The 21674-nt window shown below is 42.9% G+C and overlaps 2 protein-coding genes across 5 annotated transcripts in view; one reads left to right on the plus strand and one right to left on the minus strand.

Moving 5' to 3' along the window:
- Positions 1–9213, plus strand: part of acaca (acetyl-CoA carboxylase alpha) — a 38037-nt gene extending 28824 nt beyond the window's left edge. For all 4 annotated transcript variants that reach the window (XM_062988293.1, XM_062988294.1, XM_062988295.1 and 1 more), the window contains 11 exons: positions 455–598; positions 1117–1237; positions 1429–1525; positions 1873–1969; positions 2158–2293; positions 2431–2608; positions 4658–4770; positions 4859–5013; positions 5091–5261; positions 6757–6893; positions 7555–9213. In XM_062988293.1, coding sequence (XP_062844363.1) covers positions 455–598; positions 1117–1237; positions 1429–1525; positions 1873–1969; positions 2158–2293; positions 2431–2608; positions 4658–4770; positions 4859–5013; positions 5091–5261; positions 6757–6893; positions 7555–7681 — 1476 coding nt within the window. In that variant the 3' untranslated portion in view covers positions 7682–9213. The remainder of the gene's footprint in view (positions 1–454; positions 599–1116; positions 1238–1428; positions 1526–1872; positions 1970–2157; positions 2294–2430; positions 2609–4657; positions 4771–4858; positions 5014–5090; positions 5262–6756; positions 6894–7554) is intronic.
- Positions 9214–10141: 928 nt separating this feature from the next.
- aatf (apoptosis antagonizing transcription factor) lies at positions 10142–21300 on the minus strand. Its single transcript, XM_062988459.1, has 12 exons — positions 21201–21300; positions 20303–20467; positions 19714–20148; positions 19470–19607; positions 18020–18134; positions 17342–17564; positions 16920–17084; positions 16739–16822; positions 16106–16173; positions 15943–16023; positions 15561–15632; positions 10142–10431 (listed from the first exon to the last, which is right to left on the minus strand). Exons 1-12 carry the CDS (start codon positions 21283–21285, stop codon positions 10386–10388), a joined length of 1677 nt encoding a protein of 558 aa, XP_062844529.1. The 5' UTR covers positions 21286–21300; the 3' UTR covers positions 10142–10385.
- Between the last annotated feature and the right edge of the window lie 374 nt (positions 21301–21674).

Here is a 21674-nt window from a genome sequence, read left to right on the forward strand (position 1 = left end):
AGGGGTCTTCAGACTGACCGATGGGGGAATTGGTGGGGCTTGACCTGGCAACCTTCTGATTACTAGTCTGGTATATTTGTTATGTAAATTAAGATTTTGCCATTAGTAATCAAAATAGGAACGTTATTATACTTGGCCATTACAGCAACTGTTTGCTGACAAATTAAACATACCCACTTCCCTCTGAAAAATACTCATTTTCCCAGCATGCCTGAAGTTTTCTTTGGAGTTTCTTTATGATGCCCACTTACTGAGCACTTTATTAGGTACACATATCCGATGCGTGCATTTATTGAATCATTTATAAGCTACACCCATCATATAGATGCACAAAATCCCACAATTTAGTCATATCCAGTTTCCACTGCTGAATTGCAATGCAGTGCTTTCTTTGTAGAGGTCAGTAAAATCAAGGCTAGTAAATGTGATTGTGTCTGTGTTGTTTTCCCATCAGGTGCTGGGTCGTGAAGTTTACACCTCTAATAACCAGCTGGGAGGGACACAGATCATGCACAATAACGGTGTAACACACACCACCGTGTGCGATGACTTTGAGGGCGTGTACACACTCCTGCAGTGGCTTTCCTACATGCCCAAGGTGAGATCTCTCCTCCTCGTGTGTTTGAAATGAATTACAGCTTAAGGTTTGATTCTGATTGGTCAGGCTTTTTCAGCAGAATTATGTCAAAAAGTATGTGGACACCCGACCATGAACCGACATGAACAGAGGGCATTAATATAGAGGTGGTTTCATTTGCACTTAGAACAGCCTAAACCGTTCTGGGAAGGATTTTAATGGCATTTTAAAGTGTGTCTGTGGGGATTTGTGCTCATTCAGACTAAATGTCATTTGTGAGGTCAAGAGGTCAGGCACTTTTGTTGGACAAGGAGGCTTGGCTCACAATTGATGTTCCAATACATCCCAAAAGTGTATAACGGGGTTGAATTCAGGACAGTTCAGTTCCTCTACACTAAACTCATCAAGGACCCATGGGTGTGGCTGAACACCAGAATTCCTTCATTAAAAGGAGTGTCTATATACTTTAGGTCATATAGTGTGTGTGTTTGTGTGTGTGTGTGTGTATATGATTAATTTAACAAGTTGTTTTGTTTTAGAACATCTCGAGTCCTGTGCCTCTTCTAACAGCCAAGGACCCCATCGATCGGCCAGTGGAGTTCGTGCCCACTAAAGCTCCCTACGACCCCCGCTGGATGCTGGCAGGACGACCCAATCCCAGTAAGCACAAACACACCCCGTTCCCAAAACTATCAGTACTGTTACTGTCCTTATTACCATGTTTTCTGCCAACCAGTCAGTACATGAGGCATAACGGACGCTGTAAATTGCACATTTTTGGTAGCCAAGGGAATAGCCGCAGTCTTTTATATCTGCGGTGAAAAACAACGACGTTTCTCTCTCTTTTGCAGACCCTAAAGGAGCGTGGATCCGTGGTTTCTTTGACCAGGGTTCATTTCTGGAGATCATGCAGCCCTGGGCACAGAGTGTGGTAGTGGGCAGAGCCAGGTGAGATTGAGATTCAGCTCTGTTTGTGCCGCAGATGTGTCTATTACACTAGCCCATCACCACTGAGATCTGGGTTCGAATCTCAGTGGTGCTATCGTCCAGCCTGGCGTCTACACAGACATGATTGGCTTTCTCTGACATGGGGGGGTGGCTTAAGCAACCTCGACCAGAATAAAACGAATGATAAAAATGAGGAACCTGGAGTACCTAACAAGCAATGAGTACCAATCATCAATCCCAGAGCTGTGCAGCACCTACACTTCCTGCTGCCATTGTGTGCATGTTTACAGTTGTGTATTTATATGTGTGTGTATAATTCATTCCGCTGGTGTGTGTTGGGTCCGTAGGCTGGGTGGGATCCCGGTCGGAGTGGTTGCCGTGGAGACAAGAACAGTTGAGCTGTCCATCCCGGCGGATCCGGCCAATCTGGATTCAGAAGCCAAGGTAGGACACACACACACACACACACACACACGAACACACTTGAGGACACGGCCCTGTCCCAATATTCCCAAATGCCCCCATAGTGTTGGTACATAAACAAATGAAAAGCACAAAACACACACACACACACACACAGATGTGAAGTGACAGTTATGAGTGTGTATGAGTGTATTGGTGTTTCTCTGCAGATCATCCAGCAGGCGGGTCAGGTGTGGTTCCCCGACTCTGCATTTAAAACCGCTCAGGCCATTAAAGACCTGAACCGGGAGGGACTTCCTCTCATGGTGTTCGCCAACTGGAGAGGCTTCTCTGGAGGCATGAAGGGTGAGTGGAAAAAAGAGGGGTTTTCCAGTCCAGAAATTGAGTTCATTTCAGAGGGAAAATTATGGTGGTGGAGGTGGCTGAAGCAACCCTGACCAGGATAATACGATCAATGAAAATGGTTGATGCTTTGTTCTCAGACATGTACGACCAGGTGCTGAAGTTTGGGGCGTACATTGTGGACGGACTGAGGGAGTACAGGCAGCCCGTACTGGTCTACATCCCGCCACAGGCTGAGCTCCGTGGTGGATCGTGGGTAGTGATTGATCCCACCATCAACCCACGTCACATGGAGATGTATGCTGACAAGGACAGCCGGTAAGATCTGTGTGTGTGTGTGTGTGTTTGTATATGTGTTTATGAATGTGTGTGTGTCTGTGTTTGCATGTTTCTTTGTGTGTCTGTGACTTTGTGTGTATATATACAGTGTATCACAAAAGTGAGTACACCCCTCACATTTCTGCAGATATTTAAGTATATCTTTTCATGGGACAACACTGACAAAATGACACTTTGACACAATGAAAAGTAGTCTGTGTGCAGCTTATATAACAGTGTAAATTTATTCTTCCCTCAAAATAACTCAATATACAGCCATTAATGTCTAAACCACCGGCAACAAAAGTGAGTACACCCCTAAGAGACTACACCCCTAAATGTCCAAATTGAGCACTGCTTGTCATTTTCCCTCCAAAATGTCATGTGATTTGTTAGTGTTACTAGGTCTCAGGTGTGCATAGGGAGCAGGTGTGTTCAATTTAGTAGTACAGCTCTCACACTCTCTCATACTGGTCACTGAAAGTTCCAACATGGCACCTCATGGCAAAGAACTCTCTGAGGATCTTAAAAGACGAATTGTTGCGCTACATGAAGATGGCCAAGGCTACAAGAAGATTGCCAACACCCTGAAACTGAGCTGCAGCACAGTGGCCAAGATCATCCAGCGTTTTAAAAGAGCAGGGTCCACTCAGAACAGACCTCGCGTTGGTCGTCCAAAGAAGCTGAGTGCACGTGCTCAGCGTCACATCCAACTGCTGTCTTTGAAAGATAGGCGCAGGAGTGCTGTCAGCATTGCTGCAGAGATTGAAAAGGTGGGGGGTCAGCCTGTCAGTGCTCAGACCATACGCCGCACACTACATCAAATTGGTCTGCATGGCTGTCACCCCAGAAGGAAGCCTCTTCTGAAGTCTCTACACAAGAAAGCCTGCAAACAGTTTGCTGAAGACATGTCAACAAAGGACATGGATTACTGGAACCATGTCCTATGGTCTGATGAGACCAAGATTAATTTGTTTGGTTCAGATGGTCTCAAGCATGTGTGGCGGCAATCAGGTGAGGAGTACAAAGATAAGTGTGTCATACCTACAGTCAAGCATGGTGGTGGGAATGCCATGGTCTGGGGCTGCATGAGTGCAGCAGGTGTTGGGGAGTTACATTTCATTGAGGGACACATGAACTCCAATATGTACTGTGAAATACTGAAGCAGAGCATGATCCCCTCCCTCCGGAAACTGGGTCGCAGGGCAGTGTTCCAGCATGATAATGACCCCAAACACACCTCTAAGACGACCACTGCTTTATTGAAGAGGCTGAGGGTAAAGGTGATGGACTGGCCAAGCATGTCTCCAGACCTAAACCCAATAGAACATCTTTGGGGCATCCTCAAGCGGAAGGTGGAGGAGCGCAAAGTCTCGAATATCCGCCAGCTCCGTGATGTCGTCATGGAGGAGTGGAAAAGCATTCCAGTGGCAACCTGTGAAGCTCTGGTAAACTCCATGCCCAGGAGAGTTAAGGCAGTTCTGGGAAATAATGGTGGCCACACAAAATATTGACACTTCAGGAACTTTCACTAAGGGGTGTACTCACTTTTGTTGCCGGTAGTTTAGACATTAATGGCTGTATATTGAGTTATTTTGAGGGAAGAATAAATTTACACTGTTATATAAGCTGCACACAGACTACTTTTCATTGTGTCAAAGTGTCATTTTGTCAGTGTTGTCCCATGAAAAGATATACTTAAATATCTGCAGAAATGTGAGGGGTGTACTCACTTTTGTGATACACTGTATATATATATAAATATGTGTGTGTGTATGTGTGTGTGTGTGTCTGAGCGTGTGTGTGCATATATGTGTCTGAATGTGCCTGTGTGGGTATATGTGTTTGTGTGTCTGTGTGTATCTTGACTGTATGTGTGTATATGTATGTGTCTATGTGTCTGTGTGTGTTTGTGTGTCTGTATATGTGTGTGTCACTATTAGTGTAGAATTTCTGTCAGATTTCAGCACAACTCCTGCACTCTCACTCTGTGTGTGTGTGTGTGTGTGTGTGTGTGTGTGTGTGTGTGTGTGTGTGAATGTTATTCAGGGGTGGAGTGCTGGAGCCAGAGGGAACAGTGGAGATTAAATTTAGGAAGAAAGACCTGGTGAAGACCATGAGACGGGTGGATCCGATTTACATGAGCTTGGCTGAGAGGCTGGGTCAGTCTGGACATCTCAGTTTTTTTATTTGCCTGACCTCACGTCCCTTGTTGTGTGTGCTGGTCTTCATACGTGTGTGTGTGTGTAGGCACACCAGAGCTGAGTCCATCAGAGCATAAAGAGCTGGAGACCAAACTGAAGGAGCGTGAGGAGTTCCTGTTACCCATCTACCACCAAGTCGCGGTCCAGTTCGCCGATCTGCACGATACGCCGGGGCGCATGCAGGAGAAGGGCGTGATCACGGTGAGAACCGCCTCTCGTCCTGGTACGAAGTTTATTATTTTACGTTTCGCTGACGCTGGTTTGCTGTGCCCGGGCAGGACGTGTTGGAGTGGAGCACGTCGCGGCAGTTCTTCTACTGGCGACTGCGGCGCCTCCTGCTGGAGAACACGGTGATGAAGAAGATCCAGTTGGCCAACAGCGAGCTGACCGATGGCCAGGTTCAGGCCATGCTGCGCCGCTGGTTCGTGGAGGCTGAAGGAGCCGTCAAGGTGCGTGAACTTGTACATCCACGTCCCCCAAAAAATGTCCTTTTACTGGACAGCAATGATTTGCTGATACGTTTTGTCCTGCATTTTATTTTGTTGGTTTATATACTAGTTTATATACACATCATCTAAATCTGATGACTACTTTCAAAACATTTGGGACAGGAGCATGTTTATTAACGTTCTTTAACTGTTTGGGACCTGAGTTAATGAAAAATTACAATTTTCCTAAATGAATATTAGCGTGTATTTTGTTTATTTTTAATTTTCATCCACTGGTTTATTCTGGTCAGGGTTGCGACTGTGGGTCCGGTTACACTGGGGGTAAGGCAGGAATACCCTGGACAGGGCGCCAATCCATCGCAGGGCTTCGTGGGCTAGCGTGACTCGTATAAACCGAAATAAATAATAATAAAAATTAAATAATAATAAAATAATGTATTTTGAATATTTTCATAATAAATAAGGTAAAGGATGCTCGGGTGTCCCAAATTTAAATTAAGCTAACCCACCACAGCTGGGATCTAGGGTTTGAATCCCCAGTTGAGGGACTGGCGTCCTGTCTGGGGTGTATTACTGCATTGTGCCTGGTGATTACAGGGTAACCAGACCCACTGCTACCCTGACCAGAAAAGAGCGATAATAAAACATGAAAATAAAATAAATATATAAAAAATATCATATATAATCTGCCATGCATATTTATAAGGGTGGTCATAATGTTTTGGGCCATCAGTGTAACTAAATTAGATATTTTTTAATTAATTAAATAAATAAATTCAATATTGTTTAGAGCGGAACAACAGGCCTTTGGCACCGTGCCATCCTGACCCGGGATGGGTGAAAGTGGGCGGTGGCTGTAGCGCTAATGCGCCGGGTCCGATCACGCCGGTCCATCTAAAGCCGCGATTAATCTGCTCCCTGGCGCGGCCCGATAGCACGGCAACACGCCGTTCGTTAATTAAAAGCAAACGGATTAAACACGATTAATAAAAGCTGCCACAAATCTTCCCGGCTCCGGCTCCGTCCTGTACCGGTCCGGGTTTATCTGAAGGGCGCTAATTCAGAAAGAGCAGCATTTCAGAAAAGTAGAACTGTTGATGAGCAAACAGATTCCTCTGTTTAGGTGGAGGATGTCATGGAAGAAATATAGTGAGAGAAAAAAAGAAGGAAAGAAGTAAAACTGGGCCAACAGACTGGATTAAAGAAGAATTACTGTATTAAAACACAATTTTAGGTTCTTACAGCAGTATGTTAGTAGAAGAACAAAGAACAGAACTGTGGGACTTCCTTTATACTACTCTAGTCACATTCACAGTTTTAGCACTTCTTCTAAAGCTTAAGTGTAAGACTTTAGAACCAGCCGTTCTGTGGTAGCCTGTTGTCCCTTATTTGCGTACAACATCCTGCAACAGCTTAACTGTACTTTCATACAGGAACATGAACGCTTGAAGCAGATTTTGCGTATTTAGATGCTTTTTCTGTCCGTCTGGATCAGGCGTATCTGTGGGACAGTAACGAGGACGTGGTGGATTGGTTGGAGAGGCAGCTGACGGAGGAGGAAGGGGCGCGGTCGGTCATCGACGAGAACATCAAGTACATCTGCAGAGATCACATCCTCAAACAGATCCGCAGGTAAATCCCACGGTCGTTATGTTTAAAAGTCGCCACCGTTGTTTTCTGTCACAATTGTAAGCTACTTTGCCATAAATGTAAACGTTTCCACCTTGACCCCACTGAAAACCTTTGGACTGTCCAGTTTTCTGTAACAATTGTAAGTTTCTTTGAATAGAATCGTCCACTTATTGGCATAAATGTAATCGTTTTGATCCTGACCCTACTGAAAACTGTTGGACTGTCCAGTTTTTTGCCACAATTTTAAGTATCTTTGAATAGAATCGTCCACTAATTGGTATAAATGTAACCGTTTCCACCTTGACCCCACTGAAAACCTTTGGTCTGTCCAGTTTTTTGCCACAATTGTAATTTACTTTGAATAGAAGCGTCCACTAATAAACGTTTCCACCTTGACCCCACTGAAAACCTTTGGACTGTCCAGTTTTCTGTCACAATTGTATCTTTGAATAGAAGCGTCCACTAATTGCCCATAAATGTAAACGTTTCCACCTTGACCACACTGAAAACCTTTGGACTGTCCATCACAAGCCAGTGCCTGACCTCACAAATGCTCACACACTCCATTTGGGCAGGGTTAAATGGTTTCGAAACTGGCTGTCCACATACTTTTGACCATACGGTGCTGTAGGTCTAAAATTTGGTTCTTTTTCTCGTCCAGTCTGGTCCAGGCGAACCCAGAGGTGGCCATGGACTCCATCGTGCACATGACGCAGCACATCTCCCCCACCCAGCGAGCCGAAGTGGTGCGCATCCTCTCCACCATGGACGCCCCCAATTCTTCCTGATCGCGCCACGCCCGGCCAGGGCCCGAGAGGAACCGCCCGAAGGAGCACCGAGGCCAACGGATCCACCGGCTGTGATTCTGGACTGATCGGCCGTCGCGCTGGCTATCGTTTTCTCTCTCTCGGTTCCGAAAAACACGCACATGCTCAGTAAAGACGAGCCGAGCCTGACCTTTGTTGTGTGTGTGATGTTAGCGTTAGCATTAGCTTAGCTTCGTAATGCTAAGCGCACTTCATGAAATAGCACTTAATAGCGGAGGGTTCGTGTTCAGCCACATTCTGATCAGGGAAGAAATTGATGATGATGCTAAGCAAGCTGTAGCAGCTGTTAGCAACTAGCGAGTACTACTATTATGGCCAGTACAATCAGAACACGGCTAGTAATAAACCTTGTACTTTTACAGCATGTACTTTTTAATGGGTGTAGTCGCCAGCTAAAGGCAACCATTATTACGATGTGAAATTAGCCGACCGTGTGTCGCGTTAAACAAATGTAGAAGCAGCTGTGTGTATATTTTTGACCCAGGTGTTGTTATGTATATATTTAGGAAATACCCCCCCAACCCCCACCCAAAAATTAGAAATATCAAGGTGACGTTACTCTGGCTAAATTAGTCTTGTAGCTTCAGTGCTAAGCTTGCTGATTGAGTACATATAAGTGCAGGAACGTTTGAATTTCACATCTTTAGCCAGAAGGTGTCACTATGCACCACACACACCGGGTTCTAGTGTCGATAAAATCCACGCTTGGTAACACTACTAGTTACGCACACAGGATTAACATTTTCTAACCTGCAGTACGCAACTTCCTACATTACGTTACTAGCAGTCGTACTTAAAATGTGGGGCTCACTTTAGTTACAGTCAGTTTGAGTCACTGTCTTGAAGCTCGGTAGACACCTTTGGCCGTGCCAGGGAGGGAGGAACGGATATCATTTCTCCTCTTTTCCTCCGCAACAGCGCCTCCTGCTGTCTGATCAAGTGGTGGAGAAACACATAGGGCATAGCGTGACTCTCAGTCTGCTGTATGGTTTTCTTTGAGAATCCAAAGATAGTGGTGAGAGCAGCAGATTAATTTTAGTGGGAATTGGAAATGACAAAGTTATTAAATAAATGATGATAATAAATCAGAACGGTCATGCCTGGTACTCGCATATTATCAGACATAATGGTTACGAGCACTCACGAGCGGTTTCATGAAGGAAGGTTCAGCTAAACTGTAACAAACGCTTCTAATAGTGTAGAAATTCTCACAGTGCTCGCTCGAACTGTAGGACCAAATTTCAGGTCATTAATTGTTTATTTTTATTAAAAACACACTACATGATTTAGTAAAAAAAAAAGAAGTGAACGGTTGGAGGCGGTTTTTTTTGTGTTGTTTGTTTCAGTCCCTTGTTGGTTGAACGTAAATCTTTAAACGTGTTACTGAAAAGACTAGCGAGCGGCTAGATGACTGATCTGAACACAGAATGTGTGTTTACAATAGCAAACTTGTCTTGCTATGAAACGTAACTCAATAAAATCGAATTAATTTATGATTTTGTGTGACATTTCTATTACACTACAATAATACACTGTATAAACTATACAGACCAAAGTATTGGGACACTTTCAGCCACTACAGTTACTAACAGGTGTAATAAATCAGTTATATGAGGGAAATTACATGCTTATAATATTGCAGCAACAGTTTATGGAAGGTCCTGTTTTGTTTCAGCGTGACTGTGCCTCACTCAACAGCTTTGGATTTGATGCTTTCCTTGACCAAAATAAGTGCCCAGCCATACAAATCCTATTTGACTAAAAGGGCACAAATTCCCACAGCCATGAGAAGCCTTGTCAGTATAGTAGCTGTTGCTATATCTGAAAGGATCACACATATAAAACACTGTTTTTATAGCATTTGTTTTTGAACTTGATGCCCTACAAGCTTATTGTGAGGTGTCCACATACTTTTGGCCACATAGTGTTCATTGTACTAACTGACAATAATTTGTAATTTGTAACAATAATAAGTCGTGCTGACTTTCCTAGTTTAAATTCTTTAATTCTATTCATGGGCAGGACGAAGCCTAGTAGTTAAGGTACTGGACTAGCAATCCAAAGATCGCTGGTTCAAGCCCCACCACTGCCAGGTTGCTGCTGTTGGGCCCTCGAGCAAGGCCCTTAACCCTCAATTGCTCAGACTGTACACTGTAACTGCAATGTAAGTCGCTTCGGATAAAGGCGTCTGCTAAATGTTGAAAATTTAAATGTATAATCCACTGTTGGGATTCAGTTTAGAGCTTTCTAGACTTCACATCATTATTCTGGTCTCTCAGTTTAATCTGGGCTGCCTAACTAAGCCTCATAATACGGGCACAGAGATGTCACTACCCGTGATTAATCAGATTTACGTTCAGATTGCGCGGTCAGAACTAGACCTGTAGTATCAAGAAGGGTCGAGATCTCGTAGATGGTGACAAATAGGCACTTTATATTAAAAATTCAGATTCAAATGTGACATTCTGAGCATCAGGATTAAAAAATACAGAAGACAGGAGACGACAGAAGGAGATGACAAATCCTTTCGATCATTAACAACAACCAATAATCTGTGAGTCCAGATTGTTTTGGCTTGCAGCAGATGTGCAGCACTCGCACTGCGATGTACGGAAGGACTTGGTATGTTGATCCAGGATTCGTCCCTCCTGGGTTCTGATGGGTATCAGCAGCCGGGATAAGATACAAACAGAGATCGATACAGCTCCGACCTGTACACAGTGTAAAAAATAAATACATCAATAAGAATTGCATTATTGTACAGTGATAAGTTGTCGATTTTTACTTTTAATTAGTGTTGTGGACCCTGAGCCCCTTCTGTTTGTCTGCCTTAAATATTTAGATGTAAAAAAAAGTCATAAATAATGCGATTGCTGTCTAAACGGGGGTGTCGCCGATGCTCTGCGATTGATCAACGTCCTGTGAATAAAAATAAAATGAAACACTCGATAAAAATGCTAAAAGGGAGCACTGATACAGATGAGGGTCCACATACAAACCCAGTTCCAAAAAAGGTTGGGACAGTAGAATGAAAGAAAAAAAAACAGACTTGTATTTAACTGGAACTGGGACATCAAGTGAGGATTTCTTGACCAACATCAGTGCCCAGCCATACAAATGCTCTTTTCAACCGAATGGCCACAAATTCCCAGTCTTGTGAGAAGCCTCTCAGAATAGTGGCTGTTGTTCTAGCTGAACACGTCACATTAAGGTCACTCTGTTTTAATACTACTTGATCGTCCAGCAAGCTCAATGTCAGGTGTCCAAATACTTGACCCCCCCACACACACACACACACACACACAAAATTCCTTACTGAGTTAAGACTACACTTCTTGTCTTTGATCCAGTCTTAATCTGAATGATGTATTAATCTAATCATAATAAGGGCAGGCGTCATTAGAATTTAAGATGCTTCGAATGAGTGACCAAAGCTCAAATGGCTAATCTTAAAGCGCGCACACACGCGCACACACACACACACACACACACACACACACACACACACACATACGGTTCTTGGTGTAATGTGTGTATTTTGAATGGCTGTGTTCCAAACACCGAACACAGCCACTAGGTGGCAGTGTGCCACTGATTAGCCCTGGTTGAACCGCCACACCGTTTAACATAATTAAACTAAAAACATAATTTGCCATAAAACTAAACAAATCTAAGACATATTACAACACATATATTGCTTATATCCTGTGTAAATATCAGATTTACTGACATTTCTCAATAAAAAAAGAGATTATTTGCAGGAATACAGGACAGAAATTAGCATAAACAGAATAGTAATGTGAGGGCATCATAATCAGATTAGCATCAGTATAGGTCCAAATAATATTGGAATTAGATTGATAATTCGAAAAAAATTGATCAAAACGTCTTTATATGACATCTTTGAATGTCCTGATCCTCATATGTTTATATACTTTTGGCCAAATGGCACATTAACATTAATTACCAATTGATTTGTGTCCGTATCCTCCTGTGTTCATATACTTTTGGCCAGTTGGTGTATGAACATCAATTACCAATGGATTTGTGTGTGCATCCTCGTGTTCATGTACTTTTGGCCAACTGGTGTATAAACATCAACAACCAATAGGTTTATGTGTCTGTACTTTCTTGTGTTCGTATACTTTTGGCCAAAAACATCAATTACCAATGGGTTTATGTGTCTGTATCCTCTTGTGTTCATATACTTTTGGCCAAATGGTGTATAAACGTCAATTACCAATGGGCCAAAAAGCAAACAGATAAATTCAGATACTGTTATATAGCTGTTGAGCTGTATAATCTCTTCACATTACACTTATGTATACATATGCCCCTATGTGCCCATCCCCGACTCTGGGTTGTTTTCCTTTAGGTACCATTTAAACTACTACCCAAGACCACTCAAAACACTGTACGTTCCTCATCACTTGCTAGCTACATCTCTTCATCCTCACAGACACATACAGGTGGGAGTTAATGTCCCAGGGGTCTCGGGCCAGGCCATTTAATCCCTTTTCCCTGCTTGAGATGCACCAGCGGTGGGGAGGATTACGGCGCCCTTGATTATCATATAATGCTTACATTCTTATTCAGACGGGGCACGGCAAACAACGAGAGAGAATATGCAAAGAAAGTAACATCCAGACTCCATCCGAAATGCACCACCTTTCAGCATTAACACTAAACACTGAGTGTTAATCTCAAGCCCCTATGGAATACCTACAGTGTGTGTGCGCACACCCCTCCTCCACTATAGCGCCGCATTAACATTCATGGGGCCAGTGGTCCGTGTCGGGGGCTACGCAGCCACTGTTCTGATACGGCAATGGGGGAGAAACTGAAAAAGTGTGAACGCGCGTGTGTATGTGTGGAAAAGGTCAGCCAGATTCCCACTTCTGGAAAGGTCAGTGGTCAGCGAGCTGATGCCAGCACCATACATCATTATTATTACTGTAGTTCATTGATAGCTATGTAAATGAGAGCGGGCCGGCGAGAGTGTGAGCGAACGTAAAAGGTCATGCTGTGTGTTACTGTTTTTCAGGTGGCAAACAGAAAAACGGCACACACACACACACACACACACACACACAAGGTTTCCATACAAACGTAACTGCAATTCAAAACATTTGTCAAATCAAGACTGGGGATGTCAAAGCTTTTAACCTGGAACAAAAGCATCAATGCCAAGGGTGAATAAATATAACAATTTTGTTTTGTTGAAGTATTGGTAGTACTTAATTGAGTTGCCACCACAGTGCAGTCAAATTTAAGGCAGATGAAGAACTTGAACTTCTACTATAATGTTTGTAGTTTCCTTTTCTTAAGTCTCAGTGCATGAGCCTTAAACATAAGGTACAAGTAGGGATAAATAGTCATTAATCACAAATTCTGTAAAGATTAATAAAAATAGTTATTAACAATTATTGGAAATATTTTATCCTTAGGTTAAGGTATAGTGTTCCTATAGAAAATGTAAGCTTTGGATTGATGTGTCCGCTAAAGAAGAGCATGGCTGTGTTCCAATTTGTTATTTGGTTTAGTCAATAAAAGGTACTTCTTAACAAGAGTGATATGGGAGTTGGATGGCCTTGAGCCTTAAAAAATGATTTAATTATTTCGATTCCAAATCAATCGTTAATAAGAAATGCAATAAGAAGGGGGGCATTACTAATCAAAAATAAAATCTTTACTGTGTAGTACGAAACACGGGAAGCGTTAGACCCACGGTCGAGAAAATCAGATACGGGTGATCTAGTGGCCTCATCTCTGCCATCAATGTAAATGGCATGACAGAGGAACCCTGTTCTGTTTTGATCGAATGGAGATAAAGCTAGAGGATTCGTCAGGCGCCCGTCGCTCCTCGTCTACCCCCCCCCACACCACCACCACCACCTTCTTCTCTGTTTGACAATGTGTGCAGTGTGACCGTGACCACCAGGCCAGATCCATCAGTAGCTTCATCCTCTGTAAATCCTCTCAGCTCCCACATCCATCCTCCTCTCCTAATCCCCGTCTTAACTCGCCTCCAATCCCTCCATCTTCTCTTTTTTCTTTACTAACACCTTTACTCTCCTCACCCTGTCAGATCAGACTCACCCTCAGCAACCGATGGTTCCCAAAGGTGTCTGGACTGCTCATACAGAGATGCAATCAAAGGTTTGCATACACAGGTACATGTATAATATGGCTTAGGATATTTTGGGACTAAACAACTAGTAGACAAACTTTTGCCCAAAAATCTTTAATCATAGAGTCAACAGCTTTTTATAGCCATTAAGAAGTCTATGGTACAACTCTAAAGGGTTTCAATCAGGACTTTTGTTTTTGGGTTCCACTGGAAATCTCTCTCTATTGTTTTAAATTATTGCCATCTAGCAGTTCCACTGGCAGAAAAAAACTACCTTTGAAAATAACACTACCATACTCTTATACAATACTACTATAGTATTACTTGACAGTAGGTACAGTCTTGTAGGGTTAAAATGCATCTTATTCGCTACTACTTCAGTCAAGCTTTAAGGTGAAGATTTCTTTTCATGGATTCTTGGATCATTTGTCCATCCGGTCAGCATAAAGTCCATTCCACAAAGAACTGAGGCTGTTCTGGGAGCGAAAGACTACCCAGTATCAGTATGGTGTTCCTAATAAAGTGGCCAGTGAGCTATAACAGCCTCCACTCTATTGCCACAAGAACATGTACATGGAAATTTGTGCCAGTTCAGGCCTGGCTCTCAAGGGTGTTCAAGCGGGTTGAGGTCAGGGCTCTGTCCAGGCCAGTCAAGTTTTGTGTATTGTGACCTCGTGACCTTGTTTTGTGCGCAGGGACAGTCATGCTGGAACAGGAAAGCGCTTGTTCAAACCATACGACAAAGCATTTAGCTCGTACACCTGTTAACAACGGGTGTTCACTGAAAGAAAGTGTGTCCACATACTTTTGACCCTATAGTGTACATGTGGTCTAATTCTGTGAGTATCCAAAAGTAAACCAAACACAAACACCATGCACATGTTTATGAGCTCCTCCAGACCAGACAAAACCATTTCTTACAAGATTTGTCAACTTATTTATTACTGTTTCTTATTTTTATCTTTTATTTTTCACCTGTCAGAGAGAAGAGACACCAACAAAGGCCCGAAAGTTAAAAGACACGAGGAGTTAAATTGCTTTCTTTGTGCCACCACAATAAAATAAAAAAAACACAAATTAAAGCCCGAATCTGAAAACTGTGTGTGTGTGTGTGTGTGTTTCTTAATGAATGTATATCTACAGAGAAGGGGCGAGCTGTTTGATTTTCCGGCGCTGTGCTCTGTTTGAGGGGGGATTAGGGTTAGCTGACAGGCAGCAGGATGGAGAAAGACAGAAGCAGACTGAGCAATGGCATCAATTAAACACACACACACACACACAACCATCCAAATATCACTACAATGCAAACGGTGCATTAAAGTCAGACTGTAGTCTGAACCTGTGATGACGTAAAGCTGGTTTGACTGTGGGCAGTACAACACAGCTTCCATCAGCTACAAAGCCAAAACTGGATCCTGCCACGCAACCTCCAAGCCACTAGTCTCGCTCGACTTGATCCTCCATCCAGTACTCAGGGAACACGAGCATCAAAGCTCTTCTCTGTACTCGCACCCAAGTGGTGGAACCAACGTCCTCTGTCTGTCTGAACATCTGAGTCTCTCAATGTCTTCAAAAGACGATTAAAAACCCTCATCACCTCTTTATTAGGCACTTAAGCTAAGAACCAACACAACAAGTGCTTACTAATGCTGGAGTATGAAAACTGTGGAAGCTTTTCTGTAAGTCAGTCTGGATAAGAGTAAAACTCACCGGGCTTCGTCGCTCATGGTACTGCGGTCAATAGGTGCCATAAAATTCACCAGCTTACTGTGGATGTGGAATCTAAGACACACAAACATACAGAGATGAATCAGTGTCACATAAACACTCTCAAAATAACACAAAACAGCAAGAAAAAGGACTTAATACACACTGGACACACTAATCCAGGCACATCATTTATCTGCATGTTACCCAGATGAAACCCAACACCCTAAGAGACAGAATGACCAGAGAAAAGAATCGAACCCAGGTCCGTGAACCCGTTTAGCAATGTGGTTCCCATTCGAATTTGCAACACGGGTCACCTAATACGACACTTTAAGCAAGAATTATTAAATTATTATTATTATTATTATAAAACAGGGTGTACCTGACTTTCCGGCCCTTGCTGGCTTTGGTGTCCACTTTCCTCTTGATCTTGCTACGGAGCTTCTGGATGGCCAGCCACTGCCTGTAAAGAGAGACACAATTTAGATGGGCAGCAAAAAACAAATATGCCCGCCCACGTATGCACACCCGCTTTCTGTCCATACCTGCCCATGGCGACTTGGTCGTTAGGATCGGCTGCGCTGGTCTTGCGCTCGATCAGCTCTCGAAGAAGCTGTAACAGAAAAAACAACATTTTTAATACCAACGACCACTCAGGGGTCAACCAGTTTGGACAGCGTCATTATACAGAATATAACCAAAAGTATTTGGACACCTGACCATTAGCTTGTTGGACAAAAACAAATAATCTTCTCTGATATGGCTTCTCACAAGATTATAAAGTATATCTGTAGGAATTTGAGCCCATTTAGTCAAACGACGGCAGCATTTGCATGGCTGGGCACTGATTCATTCCAAAGCTGTTCAGTAGAGCTGAGATTTCTTTAAACTGAGCTTTTCTTCATGCTGGAACAGAACAGGACCTTCCCTAAATTGTTGCTACAGTTTTGGAAGCACAGCATTTCCTTTATTCCTATTTATCACACCTGGTAGCAATTGCTGTGGCTGAAACACATAAATTCACTGATTAGAAGGGACGTCCCAATACTTTTTTTCCCAAATAGTGAATTTTTACGTCGTTATAACCAGCTCCCCTTCATCCAGCCGTAACGTCCACTCCTGTATTTCATTTCTCACTAGCGAGAGAGAAGATAAAGGAAACTGGAAGACGGTCATACCTGATGATAGAAGTCATCGTCGTCGAAGATCTCCTCATCCAGATCCTTCAGGTGAACATTAGCTTTCAGAGCTTGGTCAGTTGCCTATATGCAAAACAAGCAGTACAGCAACCGTTCAGCAAGATTACAGATATATACAGGTATATAACGTTAAACGATTTGGTTTAGGAGTAGCCGGTACCTCAGGCTCTGTGGTGCTGGACTGTGCGGTGACGGCGGTCGTCTCTGGTTTACCCAGAACTCTGTAATCAGATCTGCGCGTCTGTGTTCGTCTCAACAGTCGCTCCTTATCCATCAGAACCTGCTCCACCTGAGTCAGGATGTTCCTCTCGAATGAGCCGAAACCCTGAAAGATACACAGAGAGAAAATCAAGAAATAAATACATTTAAAATTAAATAAAGAAGTGAATAAAAATCATGTGAAGGTAGAGAATGAACATGGATGGATTAGGATGTGAATTCATAAACAAATGGATGTAAATAGATAAAGGAATCTAGTCAGACTGATGTACATGGATGGATGAAACATCAGCGGATATACAATACACTGAATAATATCTGACCCCTGACCCCTGATGTGACTGTTGGACGTGCCGCTCGTACCTTGTTGGTTTTGCCGGTGGTGAGCCGTGTCTTGTCGTACCATTTCTGCAGGGTGGCGTCTCGATATGGCTGAAATGCTGCAAAGCGCTTGGCCATGAATTCGGGGTACTGAGCCACGTCCAGCTTCCGCTTAGGGGGCGCGTTTTTACCCACCGGCCTTTCTTCATCGTCGTCTTCCTCAATCGCATCGTCACTGTTTATCTCTTCATCTTGTTCTGATTTACTGCGTAAAGAAATGAACACATTTAATTCTGTTTAACCGCTGAAATTATTAAGAAAATATTTTTTAAAAATTCCTAGAAAGAACAACAATGGAAAAAATAAAGAGAAACACTAAAAAGAAAAAAAAGAAAAAAAGAAAAGAAAGAAAATGAAAGAAGAAAATAAAATAAAAGAAGAAACATAAAATTAAGAAAAAAGAAAGAACAAAAGAAAGGAATAAAGAACAAACAGAATAAAATGAACAAAGCACAAAAGAAACAAAGACAGAAAATAATAATAAAACATTAATAAAGAATTATAAAAGGATACTAATAAAGAAAAATATAATTATAAAGACATGGAATAGAGGGAAATAGAAATAGACAGTAAAATGTAAAATGTCAAAAACTAAAATGAACAAAGAATGAGAAGGAAGAGAAAATACAACTGGACGTCAGGAGCAGAGTCGGGCGCTACCTCTCTTTTCCGGGTGTTTTGTTCAGTGTGATGCTTCTTGTTTCAGGGTTCTGATACAGCAGCAGATCCTGCAGCTCCACTAAAGATCTCTGCAGAGCTTTCAGGGCTTTGTGACCTGTTCAACACAGACGCAACGATCATGATCAAACAGAACTAACCACACGAATCCTCAAAAACAGAGACTGCTCCAGAGGCCACTGGTGGTGTGCTTTATACCGATAAATGCTGGTACCAACACTAGGTGTTACACAAGCTGATCTTAGGCTTGCATGTAGCTGCATGTATGTGGAATAACACTTAGCTGAGCTGTTGTTGCTCCTGAATGTTTCTAGCAGCATATACGGTTAACCAGTAGCGTTTGAATACCGCCGTTGGTCTACAGCGTCTTTATTTACATTTTGTCTCTTTCCGATACGCACTTTCCATCTCGCCGAGCAGGAACCCACTCCTGAATATTCATTCAAACGTCGGCTCGGTCTATTCAACCCCTCTCGCACGCTTAAACCCGGGGGGACAGAAAAACACCAAACGTCAGGGCGAATCTCAAAACAAAAGGAACAAGTCAGGGGAAACTTGGCCTGTCTGGACGGCCTCCCTCGGCGGCTGCCAATCTGACAAATTCATCCCCCGCAATCGCGCGGGAGAGATCCGCCGGCGCGTCCCTGTGTCAACAGTTATTAATTTGCATCAGAAGAAAACAATCCTGTAATCCATTATTATGGGTAAAGGGATAGAAAGAGGAGATGGGTGCGGGAGCACGGATTCCATCATCTTCACCGCTAATCAAAAGTACACGAGCCCGACGAAAGCCGCCGCCCCCTCCTTCAGCTCGCCGTTCGGGAGGACGGCCCCCCATCAATCATTCGCCGGAGAAAAGGAGAGAGACGAGCGAGGCAATAAATATGCAAATGAGGAGCAGCCGGTCTCTGAAAGGAAGCCCGCCGATGGATTAATTGTCCACGGTGCGAAGGATCCGGAGAGTGTGGCCTCAGATCAGAGACGCTCGGAGGATTCTGACGGGCTGCAAATTCGCCTGGACGGCCGGTGAATCAAAGAAAAAATGTATTAATACAAAATAATCATAAGTTTATGGACACCTGACCTCCCAAAATCCTGCCCATCCTAGTGTGATAGGAATTCCCTGCTACCTATAACATCTGTAATGCTATGGAAAGCCAGAAATAAAGAATTTAATGTGGGCACATATTCCCACAGTCACACTTCAAAATCTTGGAAATCCTTCCCTGAAGAAAAGGGGGTTGACTGTATTAATAAAAAATTTATTTAACATAATGTAACCGTAAGTATATGGACACCTGACCATGGTGTGATAGGAATTCCCTGCTACCTATAACACCTATAAAGATTTTGAAATGCACCCGTGGGAATTTGTGCCCATTCAGTTGAAAGAGCAGACGCTGTGAGGTCAGGTTTCGTGCGATCCACTTACTGTTCTTCAGCGCCCCGGCGAACTCCGCACCTCCTCTACTCCTGAACTCTGGAAAGGTGTCCGGTTGCGGAAGCTGATTGGCTGTCAGCAGGGCTTTCTGCATTTTGATTCGTCCTTCCAGTAACAGGTCCCAAAGAGCTGCGGGGTCGCAAAAGTCAAGAGTAAAAAGCCTGGTCAGGTCCGCAGTGCTCTATGAACATCAGAAAACGCATCATTCTAAGCCATATTTGATTAGTCGACTTACCGAGCTGATTTTTCACGGCTTTGCCCTTCTCAACCACTTCCTCCACCTTTTCCTTTGAGAAGGTCATGACACCCCCGGAGTCGTCATCGTCCTCCTCCTCTCCCGAGCCTTCTTCAGACTCTACTTCATCATTGCTGTCTTCCTCCTCCTCCTCATCGTCATTGTCGTCGTCCTCGCTTTCTCCCAGGTCATCCATCCCCTCGGTGAGTTTGGTAAAGTCGGTGTCTTTAGGGAACGTCAGGTCAGCACTCTTCATCTTCGAGATCAAGCTGGAGACCTGTGAGCCGTCGTCGGCGTCTTCCGAGAGATCGTCTTCATCGTCGTCATCTTCTTCATCCTCAGCGTCGTCGCTTCCATCGTCTTCGCCGTCATCTTCCTCGCCGCCCATCAGTTTATCCAGTTCATTTCCTATTTCTTCTTCATCCTCGTAATCATCTAAAAAGAAAAAAACAAATACATATATCTCAAATAAAAAACAATAAAAGTCTAAAAGATAAAAAATTAGGATAAAAAAAATCTAAACATACTTCACAGAGCTCCACTAATAGTAAATAAAGTACAGAAGAGATAAAGATGGGTTTTTTCATACCAGAGCCCTCTAACTCGATGCGTAGCTCCTTGCGTGAAGTCACTTTGCCACGGTACCGTTTATCTGTATCCGCCAGGAATGTGGCGTTTTGTTTTCGCAGAGCTCCAGGCTGAAGAGCTTCATCACCACCTTCATCAAATTTGTCTACGAGTTTGGCTTTCGTTTCTGCAAAAAAGAGAGAAGAGACAGTTACAGCACAAGAGCAAAAACACACTTCAGGTCACCAGATCTTTCATACAAACAGCTGTCTGTAGGTACAGAGTACATGGAACAGTGGTCTCCTGCTGGAGCATGAATGGGTGTCACTGTCCACAGCCAAAAGAGCTTTACTTTATGTTTAAAGGCTGCAAGGCAAAAAAAGAAGCCCACGCTTGTCACCCTTGAGCCCAAAAGATTGTTTGGTACAAACCAGAGGCTGATAACTGGTTTAAAGTGGAATAAAATGAGTTCATAATGAGTAAATTAGAAGGTTCAAGCTCTTGTCAGATTGGACGAGTTCCTGACAGTTATATACTTCGCTTTTTCAAACATATAAATGAAATTAAATAACAAATACACGCTTTAAATGTGAACGTTTGTTTTGATAACGCAGTATTAACACGTCAGATATAAAACAAACAAAAGAAGTACTATAAAATCTGTTATCAACAACTACAGCTTGCGTTGTGTCTCAAATAGCTTCAAACACTATAAATAGGGCACTAAATCTAATACATTAGTCGTTTCTTGACGCACCAAGTAGTGCATATATGTAGGGAACACATTGTGTTTTGGGATACAGCCTGCTAACCATGCACTATCAACGTGACCACCGATTAACATTAAAATAGTATAGTTCCTGGTTATAACACCGACATTAAACTGACAGCAGGGCGGCTCAGAGCGACATTTAACTCACCTTCATTCTGATCGTCCTCCGGATCCGCGAAATTCGGTAAAGGATTCAATAAATCCGCTAGCTGCTGCGATATGGACGCTGCCATGTTTCCTTCAATGCGTTCCGGCTGCCTGCGTCATCAACTGGCGACCTTCTGTAATACCTCATAACTGAGCGACAGGAGTAGCCTCATCTGATGAGGGCTGAGATTTGTATGTACGGTGTAGCGCTCATAATAACAGACCGAGTTTAATTTAATTGAACAAATAAATGATTAAATAATTGTTAAGTTGAAGTCACACGAACAAATAAATCTAAAAATTTTATAAACATTTTGGGTCACATTTTGGCTTATTTTATTTATGTCCCACATTTGTTAAACTAAATTTTCTTATTTATTTTATTCACATTGATTTGTATGTTTGTTTAACTTATATATTTATTATTTAATTATTTTAAATAAAGTATGTTATTGCCCTAAATAATAAAAGCCTA

This window comes from Trichomycterus rosablanca, chromosome 26, assembly GCF_030014385.1.
Source record: "Trichomycterus rosablanca isolate fTriRos1 chromosome 26, fTriRos1.hap1, whole genome shotgun sequence".
NCBI classification, from domain to species: domain Eukaryota; kingdom Metazoa; phylum Chordata; class Actinopteri; order Siluriformes; family Trichomycteridae; genus Trichomycterus; species Trichomycterus rosablanca.